Source organism: Lissotriton vulgaris, chromosome 6 (assembly GCF_964263255.1).
Source record: "Lissotriton vulgaris chromosome 6, aLisVul1.2, whole genome shotgun sequence".
Lineage (NCBI taxonomy): Eukaryota > Metazoa > Chordata > Amphibia > Caudata > Salamandridae > Lissotriton > Lissotriton vulgaris.
The window spans coordinates 1,771,475,509-1,771,502,151 of record NC_141694.1 but is presented as its reverse complement, the minus strand read 5'-3'; the positions used below and the strand labels follow the sequence as shown (position 1 = coordinate 1,771,502,151).

General features: G+C 45.4%; 1 protein-coding gene across 1 annotated transcript in view; it reads left to right on the top strand.

Moving 5' to 3' along the window:
• DNAJC27 (DnaJ heat shock protein family (Hsp40) member C27) overlaps nucleotides 1-26,643 on the top strand; it is a 114,272-nt gene that overhangs the window by 7,206 nt on the left and 80,423 nt on the right. Inside the window, exons 2-3 of the mRNA XM_086928028.1 lie at nucleotides 18,781-18,863; nucleotides 20,146-20,215. Coding sequence (XP_086784154.1) covers nucleotides 18,781-18,863; nucleotides 20,146-20,215 — 153 coding nt within the window. The remainder of the gene's footprint in view (nucleotides 1-18,780; nucleotides 18,864-20,145; nucleotides 20,216-26,643) is intronic.

The window sequence follows — 26,643 nt, the reverse complement described above, 5'->3', positions numbered from 1 at the left end:
GATATGGGGTGGTAGTATTTAAGTTCAGAGGGGTCTGCTGTGGGTTTTTTCAGGAGGGCGCTGACTTCGGCATGTTTCCAGCTTTCTGGGAAGGTAGCAGAGTTGAAGGAGCAGTTGATGACATCACGGAGATGGGGTGCGATGATGGAGTCTGCTTTGTTGAAGATGTGGTGGGGGCATGGGTCGGTTGGCGAGCCAGAAAGGATGGAGTTCATTAGGCGGATGGTGTCTTCAGTGGTGATTGGGTTCCAGGCGCTGAGGTTGTTAGAGGGTGGTTTAGGTTTAGGTTCTGAGGGGGGTGGAGAGGATTGTTCGTTGGAACTGTTTTCGAAACTGTTATGTATGTCTGCAATTTTGTTGTAGAAGAAGGAGGTTAGTGAATCGCAGAAGTCTTGGGAGGGAGTGATGTCGTTTGAGGCTGCGGTGGGGTTGGTGAATTCTTTGACGATGTTGAATAGTTCCTTGCTGTTATGGGCGTTGTTGTCGAGTCGATTCTTGAATGCTGATTTCTTGGTGGATCGAAACAGTTCTTATTACTGTTTTAAGTCAATTAAAGAAGTGGGCTAATTTATTAAATGCCTCTGATTACATGGAAATACCTGTTTGGTTCTTTTAACTTTCAAAGTGCCACTTGAAGTGTCACACATGGGGCGATGAAATGCCACACATAAACTCTGGAGAAAAATGGCTGAATCTCCAAATATATTTAATGCCGAAATTTGAGTGATACATCATGTGACATTTCGGAGACTTATTACAAATGTTATACCCTTGGGTCCAAGCTATTGATGCTGTGGCTGTTATGTATTAAGCACGTAGAGGCATTCCATATTAACAAGTAGTTGTTTACATTTCTGCTGGCAGCAACCAAGCGGTATCGCTGGTAGTGATCTTGCCTGTGGTGGTCACTAATATAATCTTTTTTAAATTATTTTTTTAAACAATTTTTATTTTAAAAAGAAAAGGTATAAGACAATGTTAAAGCAATAGTTGGGTCCGGGCCGCCCCCACTCCCCATCTCTGTGCAATGTCATGTTTTGCAATGGCCCACCCCATTGAGCTCCATGTCTGTTCAGTTTGCGTGAGATCTATGGCTTTCCACATATTATGGAGGCACAACTGGGAGGAGGCCTTCAGACTCTTACCACCGCTCTCTCCATCTGCTTTGTAACTCTATCCCAGTACTGTTGCACTGTGGGGCACTCCCACAAAATATAGAAGAAAGTGCCCGGCTGGTTACATTGCCGAAGGCACAGGGTGTCAGGTCTTCTACCCATTTTACACAAGGTCCGTGCATTGAAGTATACGCGATGGAGGATTTTCAGTTGGACCAGGCGCAATCTCATTGGGGTGGCCACTTCTCTAGGAGAAGCCAGTGCATTGCGCCAGTCTTCCTCCTCCATGTCCCCCAGGCCCCCCTCCCAACTCTGTCGCAGACGGAGCATGGGGTCAGGACGATTGTTCAACAACTTCTTATAGGGAAGGGATATGGCTTTTGTGGGCATAGGGTCAGGTACCAACCTGTCCTCCAATGGAGTGGACTCAAGCAGAGGAAGATCCTTGTGTAAGGCAGCTGCACTAATATAATCCTGTCTGATGGCGTCACAATTACACCACTAGTAATATTAGTAGTTCTCAATGAGTTTCATTGAACAGAAGTTGCTCTTATTACAGAAAAGGTTGCAGACCCCAGCCATAGGTTAATCTGCACTGCATTTGTATTTATATATAAGCCTTTCTTCCCTCCCCCTTGGCCACCCACCCCAGAGTTTATGCATTCGTCCCCAGCCCACAGACCAAGGGGAGAGCCTTGCTTGGTTGGGTGATCAATAGAGGGCCCCACCCATGCCATACTGAGCCAGAGAACCTGAGGCTTGCACTAAAGACCCTTCGACCGAGAGGTCGCATAGGGAAAATGTGGCCGACCTGCAACAGGAAGGAAGACGGCACTGCAGGCTCCACATTTTCGCTTGGTCAGTCTCGGGGCTTGGCCCCCAGTTACTGCGAAAGTGGCCCCCTTGGAGTGGAGGCACCCATCTCCTGCTGACGGACTGTGGGGTGAGTCCTACCCAGAGAGGCGATCATTGGTGGGCCACACCCCTGCCAGAGCGCCTGAAGCTTGCACCATAGTGCCCTCTAAAAGATGAAGATTTTCAGTTCTTAATCTATGTAGGGGCCAAAATATTTGCTAAACAAATCCTCTTCTACCTAAAGGACTGGATTGAGGATAATGGCTTCATCACAATTGAGGTGAGCACTCGACTTTAGATCATTGTTTCAGTCTTTGGGCAATGGACCAAAAGGCAATAGAAACAAGAGGTAACTTATTTTGTTGATTTCTGCTCTGCCGTTGACAAAAATTGACAGGGATGGGCATTTCTAAGTGTCTTCTTCTTGTTAAAAGAAGTATATTGTAATAATTGGGCATGGGTGAAGTTAGACATTAATGGGACCCTTTCATGGAAAATCCCAATTTCCAAGGGCTGTGGCAGGGATGTGTTTTAACGCCTACATTTTTCCCCATTATTTGGCCAACTGCCTGCTTGTCTAAATAGTACATATTCTGTTTCTGGGCAGAAGTGTCATCTTAATTGCTCCCATTTGACCCAACCAAGACAACCTGCCCATCTATCAGTTTTTTAAATCTTTACAGCCCATTTTTAAGAGATCATAATAGTTCTGTGTGGCTGTTGTGCCAGTTATGGGGTAGACCCCTTGATTCCCCAGTACTGTACATAATGCTGCGTCCAGGTAAGGGGAAATAACCTCTGAAGGGTGTTTCATGTCTCCTGTGGAGTGTTGAGGCCCAAAATCTATGACTTCTGAGTGTTTATTTTGAATCCAGACAATTAGCCATATGTCTCTAAATCATGTTCGAGGGCTGGAATGAGGCTTAAAGGATTGGTTAACATCATAACATAGTCAGCATAAAGGACCAACTTATGTTCATGCATCCTTAATTCTATCCCTGAAATTAGTTTTTTTTTGTTCTATCAGACTTCTGCTAAAGACTCCATTTATAGGGCAAAGAGTAGGGCAGATAAAAGACAGCCCAGCTTCATACCTCTATACTCATCCACATGTAAGCAGAGCACGCCATTGATCCTAACTCTTATAGTGGGGTGAAAATAACTGCTCCATATCCAGGTCTTGAATTTAGCGACCAGGGACATTTTATGTAGAACCCCTTAAGAAAAGGCAAGTGCACCAGATCAAAAGCCTTCGTGACGTCGATGGAGAGCAGGAAGGTCCGTATCCCAGACTTGGCAGTTTTGTCCAGAATTTGTAATATTTGTTTAGTATTAACACTACATCCTTTATCTGGAATGAATCCGGTTTGATCCAGAGCTAGTAACCCCCGCACATAGGGTCCATGCTGATGTGTCAGTAGACCCATGATCATCTTAGTATGTATGTTGAGGAGAAATATGGGCCTATAGGACTTGCACTGCACCAGGTATTTATCAGGTTTATGTATCACCGTGATGACCCCCTTGCGCATAGTACTTTTGAGGGAGCCTTTTATGGCAAAAGAACTATATAGATGTGTCCAGAGTGGCGCTCAAAGGGGGCAGAATGACATAAAAGAGTAGTAAAGCCATGTGAGCCGGGACCTTGCCAGTGCATATTTAGCTATCCCCGAGCTAACCTCCTCTAGAGCAATATCTTTTTGTAGCGTGGATCTGAGGAATGGGGTCTGCACTGTAATTAAATAAGATTGTATATGAGTTGTTGGTAGGGATTCAGTGGTGTAAAGGCCTGAATAGAACCGACAAAAGGCTTCAGTGATCTGTTTTTCCTCATGTACTAATGATTATTAGTAATTTGCTCTAAGGTCCTCTTCTGTACTGTGCCGTTAATTTATTGGCACAATTCTCACCTTTCGAATACAAAAGCCCAGCCATATTAAGGACTTTGAGTTGCTGCCTTGTGTAATCTCCATATGCGGCTGGGCGAAGGTGTGTGCAGGTGCTGTAGTGTTATCATAATAGACAAATCGGACTGGGCTGTAACTCCAATGCTTCTGTGATGTCTTCTCGCCAGTATTTGTGGTGTGCCCATAAAGTAATCAAGCCTGACCTAGGTCGAATATGAAGCATTATGTGGTTCCAAACTCTCAAATGTGTGCCACTCCCAGATCTGTCATCCACTTCAACCCACCCTTGAACAGAACCCGACTGACCTACCCTTTGAGAAAATCGATTTAGGGTGAAGTTCCTCACTATGTTCGGGCCTCCTTCCACCAGGACCTAGAGACAGCAAGGTCATGATTTGTTCTCTTGCTTAACACAGGGAGCATAAATTGGGCCTAAGGAGAAAATATGGGTGGCTGTTCTGTTGCATATGCTGTATGTGCACTATTTGTTGGGGAGAGAAGCATACCCTGCTGCTGCCTGTACTGTATTTTCCCTGTGTGTGTTGTGGTATATGCACAGCTGCTGCCAGCAGGGCACCTAGTGGCCCTATTTACAAAGGTACCTACGACTTGTAAAGTTACAAGTGCAGAGTCTCTGCACTCGTGGCGGAATCTCTGCACTCGTGGCGGAATCTCTGCACTCGTGGCAGAATCCCTACACTCGTGGCGGAATCTCTGCACTCGTGGCGGAATCTCTGCACTCGTGGCGGACTCTCTGCGCTCGTGGCGAATCTCTGCGCTCGTGAAGGAATCTCTGCACTCGTGAAGGAATCTCTGCACTCGTGAAGGAATCTCTGCACTCGTGACAGAATCTCTGCACTCGTGACAGAATCTCTGCACTCGTGACAGAATCTCTGCACTCGTGACAGAATCTCTGCACTCGTGACAGAATCTCTGCACTCGTGACAGAATCTCTGCACTCGTAGCAGAATCACTGCACTGCAGTGCTCAGTGTGGAGATTCCGCCACAAGTGCAGAAACTCTTCTCCGATTGTGGAGATTCCACCCTCAAGTCTTAAATCCCTGTGAATGGAGCCTGGTGTGTTTGTGAGCATGTGAGAATAAAGCTCACATTGCTACTGCAAGGACTGTGCAACCGTTGTGATTGAAGCTTTCACTTCTACTACTTGTGCTGTGTCTATTCTTTATGTTAATTATGTCTGCACTGCTGCTGCCCCTACTTCATCTGCTGTGTGTAAGAGTGAAACCTGAACTTTTGTCTATGTTGTACCAATATTATGTTTATAAATGAAGTTTGTACACAGGAACGGTATACCTGAAAAGCTGCATACACTTTCCCCAGCCCTCCAGACAGCTACACTCTGCCTCACTCTCACACACTCCCTTCATCCACCTATCTTACGCCGATGATGTGGTCCTATTAAGCCAGACACGAATAGGCCTGCATCGGCTACTACAGGAGCTGACCCGCTACACAAAGCAGAATATGATAGAAATAAATTGCGCGAAAACAAAAACCATGGTCATAACCCGACGCCATAAACCGCCACAAACATTTACCATAGACAATGTCAAACTTGAAGCGGTGGGAAGTTACAAGTATCTCGGAATACTGCTGGATAAGCGTCTTAACTTCCAGGCACAGTTCACCATCATGGAAAAGAAGGGCATGGCCCTAATGCACGCCTTCACGAGCCTAGCTACTGAACTCAAGGGTCCTTTGGTCTCGCCACTGCTAACAATAATGAAAGGCAAACTTATTCCCAAGATAGCTTACGGGAGCATACTGCATCACGGCAAGGGTGCACAACTTTTGGATAAGGTGCAAAAGAGAATTTACAAGCGCATCTTTGCGCTACCAAGTGAAGCATCCCCGGCCCAGGTAAGACTGGAACTGGGCCTGAAATCTCAAGTGCTGCTGAGGAAGTATGAGACCATAAAATTCTGGTATAATGTCTGAATGCACCAAGAGATCATGATCTATCGTGCTATGTGGGAAACCATCATCAAATGTCCAAACTCAAATTACGCCAAGTACCTCAAAGTTTCATTGGAAACAACAAACCTGATTGAACTCTGGGAAACCAAGCTCCAAGTACCTTTATTCAAACAGGTGGTCAGGAAGGCAGCCATCAAACACTCATTGTTGGATGACAAAATAGCTTTCAGTCTCAGGTCACATGCCTGGATGACTATCCAATCATACAAAAAACTAGTGCCGGCACACTACCTGGACCTGACCTTCTCGCCTTATATCAAACATAAATATCTTAATATAAGGCTGGGTAGTTTGCCAACCAACGCCGAGCGCCCTAAGTGGAAGCCCCAAGAAAGTGAAGGATGCGGGCTATGCGGTGCAGCAAGGCAAGACTTTATCCACCTAATTTGCATCTGCCCGGCTCTCATAGAGGAACGTCGGAATTGGTTGAAAGCCAAGTTCAAGCAGTTTGGAACACGTACCTGTAGATCTGCGATTATAAAAACATTATGCACCACAGACCCCCAATTTTATTTGTAGATCAATCAAATTTATCGAACATTTTGAGAAAAAACAAAGATCATAGGCAAAATCTTGAACATGGAAATTGTTATTCTTTACCCCAGAAAGACACTTGTTTTTATTACCAATTCTAAATTTTATTATTCTCACATCAGTGCGTTTTTAGTATATTATCATATCTGTATTTTTGTAATGGTTTTAATTAACTATACAATAAAGTTTCTTCTTCTTCACTCCCTGCATCTACAAAAGCAAGACAGGAGGTTGCTCTTTTTTCTTGTTTGAACCCAAACGATGGAACGACCTCCCTCAACATATCGGAGCCTCCTCCTCAATTCTTGAGTTCCGCAAGAAGCTGAAGGACTTGCTCCTCAATAAACATGTAGGGAACTACACACCTACACACATGCCAAAGCATGTGGATACCCTCATTGGTGATGAGTGCAATATGCAAATGGACATAACATAACATACACTTGCTCTCAATGCTGAAGCAGTTCTTTGTGAGAGGGATGATTACGTAATTGCATTTTTGCTGCCACCTTCCTCTTTCATGCAAGTATGAACTTCTGTTGTGAATGGCACACAAGTTCTGTGAAGTGAGCTTGCATGGCTGCATGGCTGCATCAACAAACTTCAGTGTGCTGACAATTTAACCCTTGTAGCTGTAAGTCAAGAAGGTCTGAGAACCCCCATAATAAAAGCCATGGACCATAGTAAAATAAAGGGGTTTTGACTAAATATAACTAAGCATTAGCTAAGCCAATAGGCTTGCCTTTGTGATCTATAAGCTTTGCCAATCCTTTTTTGCTATTGTGGCACCACATTGGTAATAAGCAAATACAGAGAAATAAAGACACAATATTAAAATTCATTTATTAAAGTGTTATAGACTGCAAGGGCTGAAGGCCCTATGGAAGACGATGTGGGAGCAGTAGTGGAGAGTGGGTGGAGGCAATGGAACAGTGGTGCAGTGCTACTGAAAGTATGCATGCAGGCCATTTCAGAGAAGAGCGTGTTATCCTAAATTAGTGTTTCATATCTAAGTTAAAACATTCAAGACCTATCCTGTTCACAGAAGCAGTAAAGGGTAAACAAGGACCCCAGACACCAATCAAAACTAGTAACATGGCTGTAGACATACCATTGAGAGACCTGACTTCAGGACAGTCATAATGTCTGTGAGAGCCACTTCTTCTGATATGGCACCTGAAGTGAATATTATAATGAAAATAGCTATAATTCTGACCAGGCTAGATGTAAAGGAAAGGAAAACAGAGGCTGTGGAGGACCTCATAGACCAGTATAACTGGGCACCTGATTAGGGACAGAAATTGTAGAACTTGCATAAGAAGACCTTAAAGGCACAAGTAGGCAAAGTAATCTAAGACTCTTTAAAACCCCAGAAGGCAAAGAACTAGACAACATTCTATAATGGCTGGCCTCCTTTATACCAGCCATTACAAGCAAACTTTTGAAACATTCCAACAGGCTCTTCTCCTAAAATCTAGCTGCAAATCAAGAATAGCACAGGCCCAAAATAGTATGTTTCCTTAGGCTGGATTTCAACACAAAATTCTTGGCAAGGCCGCCACAGCTACAGAAATAGTACATTAGAAATATCCTTCTAGAACCCAACCCTATGCTGTTTGCTATAGTTTGGAATTATGGGGCCTTTGGTGAACCCAAGAACTTGGAGAGATTACTGTGCTCTCTAGAGTAATCTGCGATTTGACGTTCTGCAATATTGTGACAAAGCTGAGGGCAGGGAAACACGAAAGCATGAAGTGTGTCACACTGAGAAACTGGACACGACACAATAGCAATCTGGGCATGACCGCCTGGAGTCTGTTACATGATGATGGACAGAAAAAGGCCGCACTAATGCTGGATAGAGGGTTAGAGATAGGCACAAATCCAGATGCCTGCTGAAAGTGTGAATAAGTAATACATTGTACCCCGTCCAATATGAAGATGTTAAATTCACAGTAGCATACAAGCAGAGAGGCAGTGGCCATAACTGAGCGTCTGGATTCTTGATACTGTATTCCAGTCTCCAGCAGTGGCGATGTGCCTGAAAAGGAAAGAGAAAAGGGAGAGGGCTTAGGGGCAAAAGTAAGTGAGAGAAAGGGTTGGTAGTAGTAGAGTAATGACAATCAGGATAAGGGCAAACAGGAAGTTGAGGAGAGATCCGGTACAAAAAGAGAATATAGACTGTTTTCATCGCCTCACCAGGAACCTCAGCCTTGGCCAGAAGAGGGTACTGCCCGAAGACGCCCCACTGAGGACCGACAAGAGTTGGGAATGATGCAACAGAAGACGCAAATGGGACCTCGAGGAGCGGGAGAACGATGACATTCAGGGTGAACCGGGACCAGAAGTCTGCAATCCAGACACCAGCGAGACAGCTCCTGTGCACGCCTCAAACAATCTGAAAGATGTTTCCAGCTTGACCCATAAGCTCGTCTCAAATTGTGTGGTCCTAGCCAAATATTTTATTTCAATGAGTCGCCTGTTTCATCTTTTTTACATGGGAGACCACCTTCAAATATCTAAGTTTAATATGTCTGCTGTACAAAAAACGATTTAGATTGATTTAATAATACATGGACACTTCTCCTCCATATATTTAAAAAATCTAGCCCACATATTAGGGTACATATGACCCATGACCTGCCTCTTAGTTCACTAATAGCATTGTAATCAGAGAGGGTGCAGGAATGTTTCTCGATTCATGTTTAAAAGCTCTCACTTTTAATAAAGCTCTTACTAAAGCTTGAAGTGTAGCGCACTGCTATTTACAGACAGAAATGTTCCTTTGAAAAGGCCACAACATTTCTCACTGTCATGCAGTTTTACTGATAAAACTAGATATATTACAAACAATGTGTGGAAATCTGGTTACAGAAAATATTTATTATTCTGACATCACCAAGTAAAGTATTTCCATCTCACTTCACAGTGACAAAAAAGTACTATTCTGACTTCTGAAATGTATTTTGAAATATTTGTGCAGTTCAGTTACAAGATATTTAAATTATGTGTGCCCTGCTCGATTGTTAAACAGTTAACTTTACAAAATGCTCTAACTTTGCAGTTAAAGAAAGAAACGCCAATCTCCAAGATACAATAAGCAGCAATTTGTGAGAAGACATACGCTGACATCTGACCTCTGTCTTTGAACGCATAGCAAATGCAACAAGATTTAAAGGTATCTGTTAGACCTGTCAGCCCTAGGGTGGTCTTTCCCTATTTTTTCGCCCTTGCCTCATTTTTCCTACCTTCTTTTTTTGTTGGCCTTAGGTCTTCGAGCACCTTCCCATTGCTAACCAATGCTAAGGTGCAGGTGCTCTCTTCCCCCAACAAGACTGCCACTGGCCCCTGCTACTGCAGCGTGGTCTTTTTAGTCGCACTCTAGTTGCCAGGAGCTGGCTGGAACCCTTAAACATTGTTGCCATACCAGCCTGCCTTGCCTGCCCATAGCTAGACTAGGGAAGCTCCTGGAACCTTCTAGAATAGGGGCGGAGTCTGTTTTTGCCGCCTTAGAGGGTGGTCACCTGACCTGGGCATATATAAAGTAAGGAGGGAAAGTTTTTAGTCAGTTGGGGCATCACTGACCTGGTGGACCCTACGCAGGAGACATAGACGGTAGGGCCTAGTCAGAAACCTATACCACTGGGGGTGACAGGGTTTAGGCGCTGCCCACCAAGCTTTGTGAGGAACACTGAACTAGCCCACTGATCTGTCCCGGCGGTAGGGGAACCCAGGGACCACCTGCAGTGACCTGCTGAGGAATCCTGTCAGCAGCCTTTAACTCAACCGCCCCCCCTCAAGAAACTATCTACAAAGGGCGCAGGAACAATCTAGCGCCAAGAAGACCCTCTAACTACCCCCAGGACTGCTGGGGGATCAACCAGGTATTGGCGCTGTGTCACCCCATGCGCTCCCTGACTCCAGCTGGACCCCTTTGCTGATCTGCCACTGTCGTATGGCCTGTCCTGCCTTCTCTGAACTGCTAACCTGCCTAAAACTGAACCGAACTGTGCTGCTCCTCAGCGCTCCCCTGCTGTGCCTGGTTAGCGCTGGATTGACCCCCCCTCCCCGAGGCTCTAGACGGGCCAAGCGCCATCCGGCTTCTCCTCGCGCTGTGCCCCGTGAAGCGCTACCTGTGAAGAGTGCTGTGATCCCCGAAGCGCTATGCCCTCCGACCTGCTGGGGCTCTGGAGGCTGACGTGTCCCTGAGGAAAGCGCTGTGATGCGAGAGACCACTGTTAAGCCCCAAGCGCTCCTTTGCCCCTGGAAGAGCTGTATCAAAGGAAGCGCCGCTTACCTGTGACAGCTCTAGCGCTGCGGTACACCGTTCTGCCATCTGCAGTCCTGCCCCCGCCCGGAAGCCTACTGAGGGCCCGCCATCCCTGCCGCTGCCCGGCGCTGGGCTGTCCAGGCCCCCACTGCTGCCCGCATCGCCCCGGCGGCCCTCGGAGCCAGGAGAGGGCCACCGCATCGTGTCAGTAGGTTGAAACCTACTGACACGAGACACTGACAAAGGAGATAGGTCTATGAAAACGTGGTAAAGGCTAGACCCGTTTTAAGTATATAGCAAACAAATTGCCTAAACCACACTTACTTAAACAAAAAAACGTTTTTAGGTTACATTCCAACCAGGCATGCTTATTCAATGCCAATTATTTTGACTTTTAAAGTATCTTTTTTAACATTATTAGGCAGAAATGAAACGGACTGTGCATTCAATATTTACATCACTGTACAATTGGTTTGATACACATAGAAACAAACAATGTCAAAATAATATATAAAACATCAAACATCCTACAAAGAAATTAATACATAACAAAACACCAATATCATATACATATAGAATCAATGAATGAAACAAATCGAAAGAATGGGGAATATGGTCAACTGAATGACTCGAGATTGATAATGTCTTGACTGGCTAATCCTAGTATTGTTTGTTAATAATGCTCTATTCCACCAAAGCTGCCTACGCGTTTCGAGACCAGGACAAACGTCCCTGGGCTCTCATCAGGGCTTTTATTCTTTGTGTCTGAAAGATGCAAAGACAAAAGCGTTTTACTATTTTGATTAAATGAAAGCCTCTATTCCAAAGTTGCTAGATATACTACTAGTTTGTGCATGGATAGAATCTACATACCAGGCTCTTTTTATGGGGTGGATTTTATCTGAAAAATCAGGGTTTGATTGAATAAGGCTGAGCGTTTACATTGTTGCCTAATAAATAAGTGAATAGGCGGTATAACTCATAACCAACACTGACCTTGTGTCTGCCGCCAACCGGCAAGGTGGCTTGTGAAATATGACCATCCGTGTTATTTCCTAGCAAGAGCAAAGTAAGCGCGTGTAAGTAAATTTGAAAAAAGGGGAGGGGTGGGTCCTCATCTACATTAGTGAACACTATGGAGTGACAACAAGCGCCTACCTTGTAAATGCTTCCTTATTCTTGAATTCAATATGTTCCTAGCACTCGCAGTCCTGTCAAGTAAAAGGGACGCTTATTGGAAATTCAAACAAAATTCAAGTTTTGGCTCAAAAGTGGCACCTTTAGAGTAGAGAATTACCTTCTCCAAAAGTGCTTTCTCAGCAACTGTGTTCCTCGAGGTCTCAATCAAAATGGCCATTCATTTGTGGGCTGGATTTATTTGAATCGAGCCCCAGTGCATTATGGACCTAGTAGTTTTTGGTGATAAATAGTCGCAGTAAAACAGATGATTTGAAAAAAATGATTTGAAAAAAAGGGGGGGGGGGGTTGACTAGTATGAGTCTAAGGGCCACAGGGTGTTTAATTTTTAAAATTGGCGCTGTATTATTGGAAGGTTAATCTGGGGATGAGAAAGCATCTGTTGTATGTAGTGAGTATTACGCTCTTGTATGTTCTTCATTTTTGGATTCAATGTATTTTATATTCCCGGGCTGGATGGTTGAAACGGCACTGGTGGAATTCCAAGGTCCCTTTTAACCCCTTCGCTGCTGATGACGAGCTCAGCTCGTCATCAGCCACGGGTGGCGTGTGCTGATGACGAGCTGAGCTCGTCATGTAACGCGGTATTTTTAAATATGCCGCACAACGCAAAAATCACCGCAGCAACGATGCGGTTAATGACGTTAAGGGTATATTTTTGCAGAAAATAGAAGAGTCGGGCCCACTGGCTCAGCCTGGCGAGTCTAGCCTGACAAACAAGTCACTCCAGAAAAAGGTTAACTTATTATAACCGTGCTATCTCCGAGAGATTGTCAAGTCTGGTTTGCGCGCTATTGAATTTCAGAATCAGGTATGCTTCTTTTTGAAGCAAAATCCGTTTGACATCGTGGCATTGATTTGTAGATTTTACTGTGAGTAAGACAGACCATTTGAAGTCATGCTCATCATGTCCCTTTTCTAAGAAGTGGTCTACCATGGGAGCTGACATGACTTTCTTCTTAATTCGGGACCGGTGCTGGCTGATCCGATGATTAATCTGCTGGCTAGTCTTGCCAACATACATTTTCATGCAAGGACACAGTATCGCGTAGACCACCTTTTTGGTCCTACAATTAGAAAACTCTGTATGTGACCATCTAACTTCTTGGTGTTTAAATTCCTTGCCTTCGATTGTATTTGGGCAAGCTACACAATTCCCACACTTGTGGTAGCCCTCAATTGGTTTCAAATTCCATTGTGACAGCAAGTCGATTTTTGGCTTAGGTGTTGCGATATCAGCTCTGACCAGCTGTTGCCCAATACTCTGATTCTTTTTATAAGCAAAAATCGGTTTGGGAAAGGGACAATCAAGTCCTTCCAAAAGGTGCCAATTCTTCAGCACAGCCTGTCTAACTTTATGTGTGTCAGGACAAAAGGTAGTGACGCACACAAGTTTGTCTAGCGGTGTGCGTTACTTGCCCTGAAGTAGGCATTCTCGAGGCGTACATCTAGCTCTTTTGAATGAATGTTTCAAGAGTTTTTTAGGAACACTTTTTCTTGCATGTCAGAGCAAAAATTATGGGCTTGTCTGTCGTAATCATGAATATCAGAGCAATTCCTCCTAATCCTAAGTAGTTTCCCATAGGGCAAATTGGATTTAAGGTTTCTCGGATGAGCACTTCTGTGGTGTAAAATTGTATTCCTATCTGTAGGCTTTTTGTAAAGAGATGTTTTTAATTGTCCTTGGTCACAAGTAAGCTCAACTTCTAGGAATGTCATGCGACTGGTGCTGTGTTCAATGGAAAATTGGATGTCTCTATGTCTCGCATTGAGCCAACTGTGAAATCCCATTAGTTCGGTCTGGCTCCCCTGCCACAGGAGCCAGACGTCATCAATGTAGCGATACCACTGTGTGATGTGATGTTTAAAGGAGTTGTTCACCTCTACAAATTTTTCCTCGTACTGTGCCATGAAGAGGACTACCATCTCTGGGGCATAAGGACACCCCATGGCAATCCCCTTCACTTGCATGAAGTACTCCCCATTGAAGGTGAAATAGTTCTTTTTCAGCGCTACTTCTGCTAGTTCAAGTTCAAGTATTTTATTTATGATTTTGGAACTCTGATGAGATCCACATAAAAGAATAACAGAAAGGAATATACATTTTCATACAATCACAATAAAAAATACAAAAAGAGAAAGCATTTTATGAGCCTCTAATATATATCTAAAAAACGTTTTTAAAAGTTTACAAATTTTATGACAAAACATTTCATTGGGTGGATTATAAATGGCGTCTATGAATGCAGTGGCAGACAAGATATTTAATTGTAGGCAAATTGGTCTCCACCACTTACGCCGATGTAAAAGAAGAGCCGGGCAAACAAAGAGCACATGAGTGATATCCTGAATTGAGTTATTACAAAGATTACACATAGCTGAGGAACCATGCCATCTGGACAATAAATTATTCAGGGGCAGAAGGTCCTGCCTTAGTAAAAACCAAAAGTGGCGTACACCATGAGGGAGATTCCAAGTAACATAAGATTGTATTTTTCTTATTAGGCAGGAATCAATGGCCAGAGAAACACCTTTCTTTAAGATACGGGCTTCCCTGTCCATCTTAAAGCTTAATTTCCAGGAAGCCTGTTTCAGAGTGGACTTCAGCTGATATGCAGATAGTGTAAAAAGTACTGATTCATCTAATTGTAAAAGATCAACTGCAATTCTAGAAATTCTTTACAATTAGAGAATGCTCTTTTAGAGTTCCTAGTATTTCTTTTCGAATAAGATGTCTTAGAGTACCAAGTTCTCCCTTTGTGAGGCTAAAAACCCATCGCACTATCCCTGCGAGGCCCTGAACCCAACTACTGTGCAGGCCAAATTCCAACCTAAAAGCAGCCACAGTACAGGCAGTGTTAACAGTGGTTAAATACCGCAAGATTTTGCCTTCCGTGGTATTTAAAAAATCCCATTTTCCTAAATCAAGTAATTCGATGCCATACAGTAGAGAAGCTGGGATTTTAGCACGGAAAACCTCTAGCAAAAATGCAAAGTGTCTTCTGCCTGTAGATCTATAAAGAGAAATTAAACTTTTGCCTTGTGCCATTGCTTTCCGAGCATTATTTGCTATATGAACTTATTAATTAGATTGCCAGCTATTGTTTTTCCGGGGAAGACATAAGATTTTACCACTTCCAACTTTTGTCCACCTACAGACCAAGCAAAACTCCCATATTTCAACTTTTTCCTTCCCGTCATGCACATTACTTTACTTTTTGACACATTTATCTTCAGGCTACTTCCGCTAGTTCTAAAATGAAAGAAGTAGCGACCCTATGGGGTCTTTCTCTTTTGTCAAGATATATTTGCATGACCTCTAGTGCTTCCTCTTGTGGGATTTGGGTGTAGAGGGATGTGACGTCTAGGGTAACCATTATTTGTGACTGAGCATCAAATGGGGTACCTTCCACTTTGAGTAAGAAATCTGTCGTTTCCCTAAGGTAAGACTTTACCTTGCTGAGGAAAGGCTTTAAGAAAAAATCAACATATTGTGCTATTGGTTCCAGGCAGGAATCACACCCCGAAACAATCGGGCGACCTGGAGGCTCTTGCAAGCTCGTGTGAATCTTCGGTAGAAGATAAAGGACAGGAGTCCTTGGAAATTTCTTCAGAAGATAATTATGTTCTTTACTGCCTAAGAATCCACATTCTTTACCAAGTTCTAGAATTTGAGCAATCTGTCCCTGAATTTGCTTCACTGGGTCCTCAGATAGTGCACAATACCAAGTAGTGTTTTTAACTTGCTTCTCACCTTCCGCTAGATACATATGGCGGGGCCAGATGACTACTGCCCGCCCTTATCTGCTTGTTTTATAACAATAGATGGGTCTTCTTTTAAGGATCTTATCGTGGCCAGTGTCAGTAGGCCGCACTAGGCCCCAGGAGGCGCGAACACTCCCCTCACATGACGGGGGTGCCCGGCCGCGTCATTGGTCGCACCCCCGCCCATTGCCGCGCAGCCATTGGCCTAGGCTGACGCGTCCTCACATGCAGGCCCCGCTATTGGCTGCTGTAGCCAGGTCCCTCCTCTATCGGCCCCCTGATTGGTTCCTGGGCTGTGGAAGCTACCGAAGGCCCGGGAGCAGCCAGCAACACCGGCGGAGGGCTCTGGAAAGAGCGAGAGCCTTCCCGGAGATCGCCGCAAGGACCCCGAAGGGGCTGAAGACCAAGTTAACCCTGGGGAGGAGGGCGGAAGGCCGGAGGAGGCCAGAGTTCGCCCGTCCCCTGGGGAAGACTGTTGTTGGGCCCTGTTGGCCCTAATTGGCCATTAAAAGTACCAGAGCTGGGCCAGGACATTGCTAAGGCCCACAGTAACTGTTGGCTAGTCGAGTTAACCCTGCCTGGGGTAAAGTTAAATACTCATTTAAGCCTTATGCATGGTTGCCCCTGCCTAATAAGATGCTCCCCTCGGCTTGATGCCTTGTTTATTAGTGCTGAGGAATGAAATGGATGCTCTTACCTACTAAAATGGGTATTTCTACTCAATGAAATAGTTATTCATGATTAAGGAAATGTTTTACCTATGCTTAAAGAAATGTCTTGCTTCTGCCAATGAAAAGGTTATTGCTGAGTAAAGGCATGGTTATCCCTCGAATGAAAGGGTTGCTTTACAGGAGGCAGTGTTTATTCTGGCCTAATGAAATGTTGACTCTGCCTAATGAGAAGACGCCTGATCTGTGATGAACTGGTTATTATGGTCTGGTGACATGTTTTAATCCTGTTTATTGCAGTGCTTCCTGAAATGCCTACAGGTATATGATGAGATGTTTACTGCAGAGTAATGACGCCTTTACTCCCTGATGCAATGGTTGTTGATGCATGCTTTGATGAAATGCTTTAATGAAATGTAATAAGGAGATGCTGATGCCTTGATTCCCCTGAACCTTGATCTAGATAAAACTTATTGATTTAAATCAAACTTACTGGTGTAGTCTCCGTCATTGTGTGCGATCCCTGTCTCAGTGGATGTGTGTGCTGTGTGGTCACTTTACACCTAAGCTTTCGGGTGCCTACCTGCTCGTGCCAGGCTACCCCTCGGAGAACTGGTGACCCCAGTTCCTACAGTATCCGTTATTTTTTCCCTTTCTGAATGAACAGAAGGCCATGTTATTTTCCAGCTCGAGCTCTCTTGCCCGTTTCGTGTGGGTGGAGGTGAACAAAAACCTCAAATGTTAGTACTGGAACCATTTAGGGAGCAGGTCTTATTGTGTGCACTCATCTGCTGGGGGGACTTTTCGGACATAGATTTACAGATCAGTGAGTAAATCTATTTTTATGAAGGGCCACATGAGCAGGAACGTTGTGGTGCAAAGATGGAACTGACGAGTACGTGGAGAATTTGTTGACTTGCTTCGTTTGGTAGTTGTTATTAGCGGCTAACTTGTATTAGCCACCTTCTGTTCCTCTGTATGTACTTTGAAGTTTTGGAGGCATCAAGTGCTGGTACTTGTTCAGTAATTACTGCAAATGCCTCTGTTCATGTTTACCATTGAGATTTTAGTTCTGTGGTCTTTAAAACAGAGTGGTGGTTTGAATAGCTAGAAATCAATCTTGGGTGATTTTTTAAAATAATTTTTCCACTTTTGTTAACAAGTCTTAATATAAAAATGACAATAGGAAAATGCTACCCGCTTTCATAGGAACTCATTTTTAAAGTCTGGCCAGGAAAACCTGATAAGCTTTCCTGTCAGCAATTGTGTTTTCACCCTTTTCCCGAAAGCCTATATATCACTAAATCCAAACGACTGACGCATTAGCCTCAAGTAGAAAGAAACAAGAGCGAGTCTTCACCTGTAAATGAAAAGAAGGAAATCAAGATAATCCATGTAAAGCCGCCACTGTCTGGTACATTCTTCATCCTATCATGCCACAGCCTCATTTTTTATGAAGCTGAATATATATTGCATAATTTTATAAAAGATCTGAGCCTCCAACTTTTTTCTCAGTTGTTCCTTTAACTGCAGCCATGGTGTAACGTGCACCCTTATTGGCGGGTGGGGGAGGGTCTGGGAGGCAAAGAAAAATTGCCTACAGCAAAAACATGGCCTCTAAACATTTGGAATAGTCTCTCGCTGGAACCTATCATGTACTACACAAGAAAGAATACTGGTAAATTTGCGTATATATATATATATATATATATATATATATATACCATAAAAGTCGTGGCCAGGTATCCGCAATAGGAATTAGGACACTGCAGATATTTACTTCAACGGTTAGCATTCAAAGATTCTTGCTTTTAAAGGACCTGGAGTTCATACTTCACCTTATAAAAACTTTTACCTTATAAAAACTTCTAGCATTCACAGAAAATTGCATATTACAGAGCATAGGGCAACCAATGGCTGAAGTGACAGGGGAACAGAGGTTCTGTTAATTCAGTTAAATGTCAAGCGTCTTTGATGATGGTTTGTGTGCGGTGTTTGATCACTTGACCTGTACTCTTAAATTAAAAGTCTAAAACCATAAACATCTGTCCTTTCTCATTGTCAGGCCATGAAAATCACTTAACATGGCATTTTTTATCAGTATAGGTCTTTGGAAGAGTTCTATGTGAGAGTAGAGAGGAGGTGATAAGGCAACTCAAGGGTATTAAACTTCTTACCTCTTGTATATCACTTGCATTAAAACCTAAGAAAAGAACCTGATCCATGCATGACCTTTTATTTTCCCTCCTGTTGCTCATACTAAAGTCCTATTAATGCGGAAACAAAATGTCATTGCACTGCCCTCAGTGATTGAATGGACAAAGAACAGATACGTTGCTTTGTCTTTTCTGAATATTTCTATTTTTGAACTTTTCTAAGTACTTGCTGTTGCTTTGACCTCTGTGTTGCATTTTTGACTCCTGTTAGAAGTGTTCATCACTTCTATTTAACATCTTCTTTTTTCATCTAGAGCTGTATCATAAAGCGCTACTGCGAGAAGAGGTTTGTTCCGAAATACATGGCAACAATCGGGATAGACTATGGAGTGACCAAGTGAGTGTTCCTATCCTTTGGCAAGGGTGGCTGTGGGTACTGAGGTCTACCAGCCTGGAGCTGAGAATGTGTAAACTTCACTTTAGCATTGGGTGAGATTCCCCCTGCGCATGCACAGCACAGTGACCTTTCACTTCCATTGTGGATCACTCTATGGAGGACACGCAGTATGTAAAGTAGCCCTACAGGGTAGGTGCTAGGGACAGGCTCCCCTTATAGAATGTATGTGTCCTGCATCTTCAAGCAGAGCAAGTAAGAAAGAGGATATACAACAGGAAAGGAAAAATGCAAGGAGAAAAATCTAAATCTATTTCTATCAGTGAATCAGTATGTTAATTAGGCTAGAAAAGTAAGCAAATGGAAGGAAATCGAGGTAGAGACTCACACAAGCCAGACATAAAGGGCCAGGCAACAAAAAGCAAAGATCAAGAAAGAAGAGAGAAAACTGGACAGAATAAAAGGAGGAGGCTGGAATAAAAAGGACTGTGGAATGCTCATTATGAGCATTGACTAAGAATTGCAGGTAAAAATAGGAATCAACTGAGTAAATACATGGTAAAAAATTAAATAAAAGGGAGAAAGGGGGAATATGACAAATAACAACTGAAGCATTGCAAAATAAATAAAAAAATGTGAACAGAAATAGACAAGTAATAAAGAATACCTGGAGGAAATTGTAATCTCTAGAAACACCTAGCATGGAATCTCTTCCCTCATAACTGCAGCTCATGAGGAGTGGCCTTTTAATCATGTAACACAGTGCCGCCATGGGTGAACACGGTTTAGTACTAGCACTACCCTTACCCCGAATACTTTCTCAAAGTTGTACTCACAAGCTGAGACTGTGAGGGAACATCCAGTGAGGTTGTAGCTATGTTATTAGTTATTTGACAACAATTGTACACTATTATAACCATACGGTCAAATTGTCAGTTACTACCAATAGCTTGCAATATGGTTATATGCAAATCACCATACTAAGTAGCTTGACCTATCACTACCTATCGCTTCACAGATTCCATGTTACAACCACTTTACAATGCAAACCGCTTGATGCACACTCAGAAAGACTAAATATCACGAGAGATTGTCTCATTGCACGGACATGTGTAATTTCACTTGTCTCAACAGGCCTTCAATACTAAGTTATCTAGTAAAGGAAGCATACTTTGTGCTATGGTGTTTACTAACATTAGAATGTTAATAGCCAGTCTAAATGCTTGTGTTGTTTAATCCAAAAAATTATATCAAAGTTTAATTAATTTATTTCCAAACTTTACAGGGTGTGCATGAGAGACCGAGAAATCAAAGTTAATATCTTTGATATGGCGGGACACCCGTTCTTCTATGAGGTAACTTTTTTAAAATCATGGCTTTACATTTTACCTTAATATCTCGTATGTTGTAAAAGAGTTCAGTTGATGGCATACCGTTTGCGTCTCATTGATGATATTCTCCTTCTGGGTGTATTTGTTGAAACATTAGCCAGTTTTGAACATATTGTACGTAGTCAGACTGCTGTTGAAATATGTTGCATAGTTGCTTGCCTTCCTCACGATTTTATAGTGTGGATCGTCGTGATTCTGAGTGTTCATTCATTATTTGTTGAAGTTATACATGTATTATATAATATTCATGGTATGTGATCTGCAAGAGAGGCACCTAGTGCGGTATGTGTTTGTGTAGATTGCATTTTGCTGCTGTGTATTAAAAATGTTTTGCAGATTATTTCGACCTAAGCTGTTTAAGAAAGCAGCGTTCACCTCGTCTCAGAAAGAGTGAGAGACAATGTAGGGCAAATTAATCGGGGGCTCCTCCGCTAAGGCTTAGTATCGTCGCCCCACTGCTTTTCAGCAGTGCAAAAAAGGAAAAATACAATGATAATGACACAATGTTGTTATCATTTTTTTCAGTGAGAGCCAGGTTAGTGCGGGTGAGGCTAGGCTGCCAGAGCAGGTGGAGAGGGAAATATGTTACCTTAAGTGTGCATGACGGTTTGGCCGGCCGTCTTGGACCTGCCAAACAGTCATGCACACTTAGCATGTTCTCCACCTGGCAGTATTGCACAGCCTGGGTGGAGAACATGCACCGGTTCCCACTCCCTGTCTGAGCGCCGAACCAGGCCGCTCAGACCAATCACAGTGCTGCTGTCATGCTGGTGATAGCAGAATTGTGATTGGCTTAGGGGAGCCTGTGTGCTTCCTGCTTCCAGGAGTCAGGGACAGAAGCGGAGGAGAGACGACAAAGGAGATATGGCAGCCGTGTAGAGGTAAGTGTTCTATTTTCTTTTTCACCCCCTCGTTTTATACCAGCTGTCACTGGACAAATTGAGTGACTTTTATCATTGCAGTGATGAATGACAGTCTAATTCACACTAAGGATCAAAAGGAGAGACCCCAGGAGTGAGCGTATCACTCCCTATCAATGTCTTAAACTCACTACAAGATACGTTCAAAAATATAAAAAATGGGAGGTGCTAGGGGGCGCACAGCGGGATGGCTGCTTGAGCAGGCAGCTCCGCCGGGCAGATACGGAACCAGCGCTGTAAAGTTGTTTAACTGGCCCGTCAGCGAGCGTGAACCACATTGCGACGGATGGGAAGGTCTTCTGCACAGCCAGAGCAGAACCATTGCCAAATGTGGGCTCTGATCTAGGAGTAAACAGCTCCGGAGAGAACACGGAGGAGTCGTGGCAACATGGCTGCCGTCTGTCCACACAGGCATTGAAGGGCCGATACTCGTCACCAGACACGCATGGACGCGGAAGATGCGGATTCTAACGGATGGCCACGAGGAGGACGAGGTGCGCCGCCCCAGATGCGGAGGTATTGCTATCGGTGATAAATATAAGGCTTAAACTGTTCTGAAGTGGGGTTTGACACGGGAGCGCAAAATGGCGGCACTCACACCACAGCCATACCGGGGAAGGCCGGCGTTTGGAGCTTGTGAGGCGGCATGAAGGTTGTGGATCTAACTCTCCCCATAAGTGACAGGACAGTATAGGCGCGTGGTGCTCCTACAGGATTCCGAGTTTACAGACCCCCTGGAGTGTTAAATACATGCTGCACTGTTGCGAGCATCAGATCCACAAGATGGCGGCGCCCATAGTCTGCAAGCAGCAATAGGCGACTATCAGTGTCTCCAAGCACAAACAGCGCATACCGACACCAGAGGGCCAGTCGAGATCGACTGATACACGTGGCAAGACTGTGGGAGGGTTCCGATCTGCTGGTGCCGCATACCCAGCTTACGGACGCGGTTTCGCTCCATAAACCCCTCTCCCGCCAGACCAACGGCGGTGATCCGCAGTGAGTGGCTGTTAGACCTAGGGTATACTAGACTACATAGGGTAGCCTGGCACAGTAGTGGACACAGCTAAACTCAAGGCGTTGGTTAAGTGCTTACAAGTCCCACTCACAGTAACCCAGTGATTAACCACTAAAATAAAAGACACAACACCAATCTTAGGAAAATACCAGTACCTTTTATAAAAATAATATACTTTCTTGTTCTTGTTTTAAATAAAAGCAGTACACAAATAATTTACACAGTTCTCTTAGCTCTCAAGTCACATCCAATACTTCCCCTAGACAGTAAATGAGAATCAAAGGTACATTACAGTTGGGATTAATTATAGTTAATTCTACCAGACTACTCCTTCAATCCCTGGTTACAAAAGGGTACATTCACATTATAGATTCAGTGTGCCACTTGCAGAGATGTTAACCTGCTTCAGTAGCTGTGTTCAATAAGACATTGCATCAGACTCCAGAATCACTACTCCTCATGCAATTCTGTAAATAACCTGGGATATACAGCTAGTCCTCAGCATACCTTTGGATTCCGTAGAGTGCTCTTATTCCTCCTCTCTACAGCTGAGAACACTAACCAGAGTTAAGTTTTCCCCAGTTACTCAGAACTCCCCAGGGGCCCCTCTTCCCTACTCCTTACTTTAGCGTGGGGACGATGCTGTCCCAGTCCCCACGCGTCACCGCTGCCTTAAGGCTCCTTCTGGCTTCGATGCCTCACTTTTTCTTCCTCCCGCCGTGCCAGCTGCTTACTTGAGGCTGGGGCGGAGGAACGACGGTGAGCACAACTCCCCCCTTCCCGCTCGCGTCAGCTCCTTTCCGTGGCACTCGAGCTGGGGGGGGTAAAGACGAAGTCACACACGTCGGCCTCTCTTCTGCTCCTCACCGGGAAGGATTTGCGCCCACTGCGCGGCGGTCAACTCGACGATCCGGAGACGCTCCCTCGGCGCCTCTCCTCAGGCAGACACTTCCTCACCGGGCATGCGCGGAAGCGCTCGCTCTTCTCCCGCCTCTCCCGGCGGCCGCTCCCAGGAAGGACGCTCCTCGCCTGGACCTGCTCAGTTCCAGGCCCCTCTTGCCTTCAGGAGCGGACGTGCTCAGGGCATGCGCGGAAGCGCCTCTGTACTCTCCAAGCCTTTGGGTGTGATACTGACGCGGCCGGTGCCCCTGGGGTCCCGCAGACGATCGGAGCAGCGCCGCTGCTCTCACTCAGTCACTTCCCTCACCGGCTCCAGGAGAAGTATGTTCTCGAGCGGCGCCCTCGCTCCCCAGGACGTTATGGCTCCACAGACACACGTCTTCACCAGAATACTTCAAGGAACTTCAGCCACGTCACGGGGCTCACAGCTGTTCTTCAATGCTGGTAGGTGCAGCGCTGGGAATTGGAAGTTAGGGAAATCTTCTAATAAGAGAGACCTGTCAGGATTCGTTGGGGCTCAGGTTTAGAAGGGTCTTCCTTCACACGTAGCTTATTTCCATTCTCAGCAGTTGATGTTTGGGGAGGGATTGGTCAGAGGCTGAAGGGGGAATGTCTCTCTGTAGTGACTGTCTGCCTCAAAGACAAACTAGCTGCTCCCAGTGCGTCCACCTCCTCTCACCACTGCCTCACTCCTCCACTCTTGGGTCAGCACAAAATGGCTGCTGGTCACTGGCCTTTTATAGGATGGCCTGAGACCTGCAGAAGTCACTAGATGGTTCTGGAAAGTTCCTCATGTTAGCCTATGGGCCTGTTCTCCAGTAGTGTCCGTTATGGCAGTTGGGTGACACCATTTTAGGTTTCTGGATGTCCCTAGATTTTCAAGGGGCTTGACTAGGCCTCACAGGTTATGAGGGAAAAATGGCGTCATAGCCAAGGAACACCTAGCCCCCTGACAGCACTGAAAAATCCTGGTGGACATATATAAAAAATAAAAACAGAAACTCTGGGAGGCTAAGGGGGACAAAAATAAATAATGTTGGTTAGAGTATCCCCAGATGCAGACAGGTCTAACACGCGTCCCCCCCAGCTGAAAGTGGGGAGATCTACCCAATCCCTTGGGAGTTCTCATCACTAAGGCGGAAATACCTGGATCGACCGTCTGCATTGGCATGGTCCGATCCAGGCCGGTGTTCCACCCTAAAGTCCATTCCCTGTAGGGAGATGGACCACCTTAGCAACTTGGGATTCTCCCCCTTCATTTGCATTAGCCAACGAAGGGGGCGATGGTCAGTCTGAACCAGGAAGTGCGAGCCAAACAAGTATGGCCGCAGCTTCTTCAGAGCCCAAACCACCGCAAAAGCTTCTCTCTCAATTGTACTCCATCTCCTTTCCCTGGGGAGTAGTCTCCTAGACAGGAAGACCACAGGTTGATCCAAGCCCTCATCATTTAGCTGCGATAACACTGCCCCAATGCCATGTTCTGACGCATCTGTTTGGACAATGAATTCTCTAGCAAAATCAGGGGCCTTGAGAATGGGAGCGGAACACAATGCTTGTTTCAAGGTCATGAAGGCTCGCTGGCAAGCCTCCGTCCAGACTACCCGTCGGGGTTGTTTCTTGGAAGTAAGTTCAGTGAGGGGTGCCACAATGGTGCCATACCCCTTCACGAAGCGACGGTAGTATCCAGTGAGGCCCAGGAAGGCTCGGACCTCAGTTTGAGTCTTGGGGGGCTCCCAGGCTATGATAGCCTCAATCTTTGCCTGGAGGGGCTGCACCGTCCCTCTGCCCACCAAGTGGCCTAGGTACACCACCGACCCTTGTCCGATCTGACACTTGCTGGCCTTGATTGTCAAGCCAGCCTGTTGCAGGGCATGAAGAACAGCTTGCAGGTGCTGCAAATGGTCCTCCCAGCTGCTACTGAAGACAGCAATGTCGTCCAGGTAAGCAGCAGAAAATGCTTCCATACCAGAAAGGACCCTGTTCACCAGCCGCTGAAAAGTGGCAGGGGCGTTCTTGAGCCCAAAGGGCATCACACGAAATTGGTAGTGTCCCTGAGGTGTAGAGAAGGCTGACCTTTCCTTCGCCCCCTCGGTAAGGGAAATCTGCCAGTACCCTGAAGTTAGGTCAAAGGTACTTAAGTATTGGGCAGCTCCCAGCCGGTCAATAAGCTCATCCGCCCGTGGGATGGGATGTGCGTCAGTCTTGGTTACTGAATTTAAGCCTCGGTAGTCCACACAGAATCTCAATTCAGGTGTGGTGCCTGGTGGGGCAGCTTTTGGTACCAAAACCACCGGGCTTGACCAAGGGCTACCAGAAGATTCAATCACTCCTAGCTCCAGCATCTTGGCGACTTCACTTTTGATGCTGGCCTTCACCTTGTCCGACAGCCGGTAGATTTTAGACTTCACAGGTGGGCTGTCTCCCGTGTCCACGTCATGGGTACACAGGTGGGTCCTACCCGGGACAAGGGAGAACAGAGAAGAAAATTGCTCCAGGATCTGGCGGCAATCACTTTGCTGTTCAGGAGTTAGGGATGGCGAGAGAATCACTCCCTCCACCGACCCATCCTTTTCTTGGGACGAGAGAAGATCAGGGAGAGGTTCGCTTTCCTCCTCCTCTGCTCCATCGGTCACCATCATTAAGACAACCTCGGGCCTCTCATGATGTGGTTTGAGGCGATTGGCATGCAGCACCCTGTGGGGCTGCCTCGGGGTCTTAAGATCCACCAAGTAGGTGGACTTACCCTTTTTCTCCAAAACCTCAAAGGGGCCTGTCCAACGGTCCTGGAGGGCATTTAGCTCTCCAGGTTCCATTACCCACACTTTCTGTCCAGGCTCCAGTTCCACTGGGTGAGCGTTGTGGTCATACCACTCTTTCATAACTGCCTGGCTGGCCTCCAAGTTGTCTGAAGCCTGCTTCCACAACTTAGCCATTTGGCTCCGGAAGGCCAGCATGTAGCTCACCACGTCCTGGGGAAGCTTCCTGGGAGTCTGTTCCCATCCGTCTTTCACCAGGCTGAGAGGTCCCCGTACAGGGTGCCCGTACAAAAGTTCGAAGGGGCTGAAGCCCACTCCCTTCTGTGGCACTTCCCTGTAGGAAAACAAGAGACAGGGTAGGAGGATGTCCCATTTCCCCCGCAGGCTCTCAGGTAGACTCTGTATCATACCTTTCAAGGTTTTGTTAAACCTTTCCACAAGACCATTGGTTTGTGGGTGATAAGGAGTGGTGAACCGATAGGTAACGCCGCACTCCTTCCACATAGCCCGCATGTATGCTGAAAGGAAGTTAGTCCCCCTGTCGGACACAACCTCCTTGGGGAAACCCACTCGGGTGAAGATCCCCATCAGGGCCCTTGTCACTGCAGGTGCAGTAATGGTCCTCAGAGGAATTGCCTCTGGGTACCGTGTGGCATGATCCACCAAAACCAGTATGAACCGGTGACCAGCTGAAGTTGGTGGATCCAATGGCCCTACAATGTCGATGCCCACCCTCTCAAAGGGGGTGCTAACGACAGGTAGTGGTTCCAGGGGAGCTTTTAGCTTCACCCCTGTTTA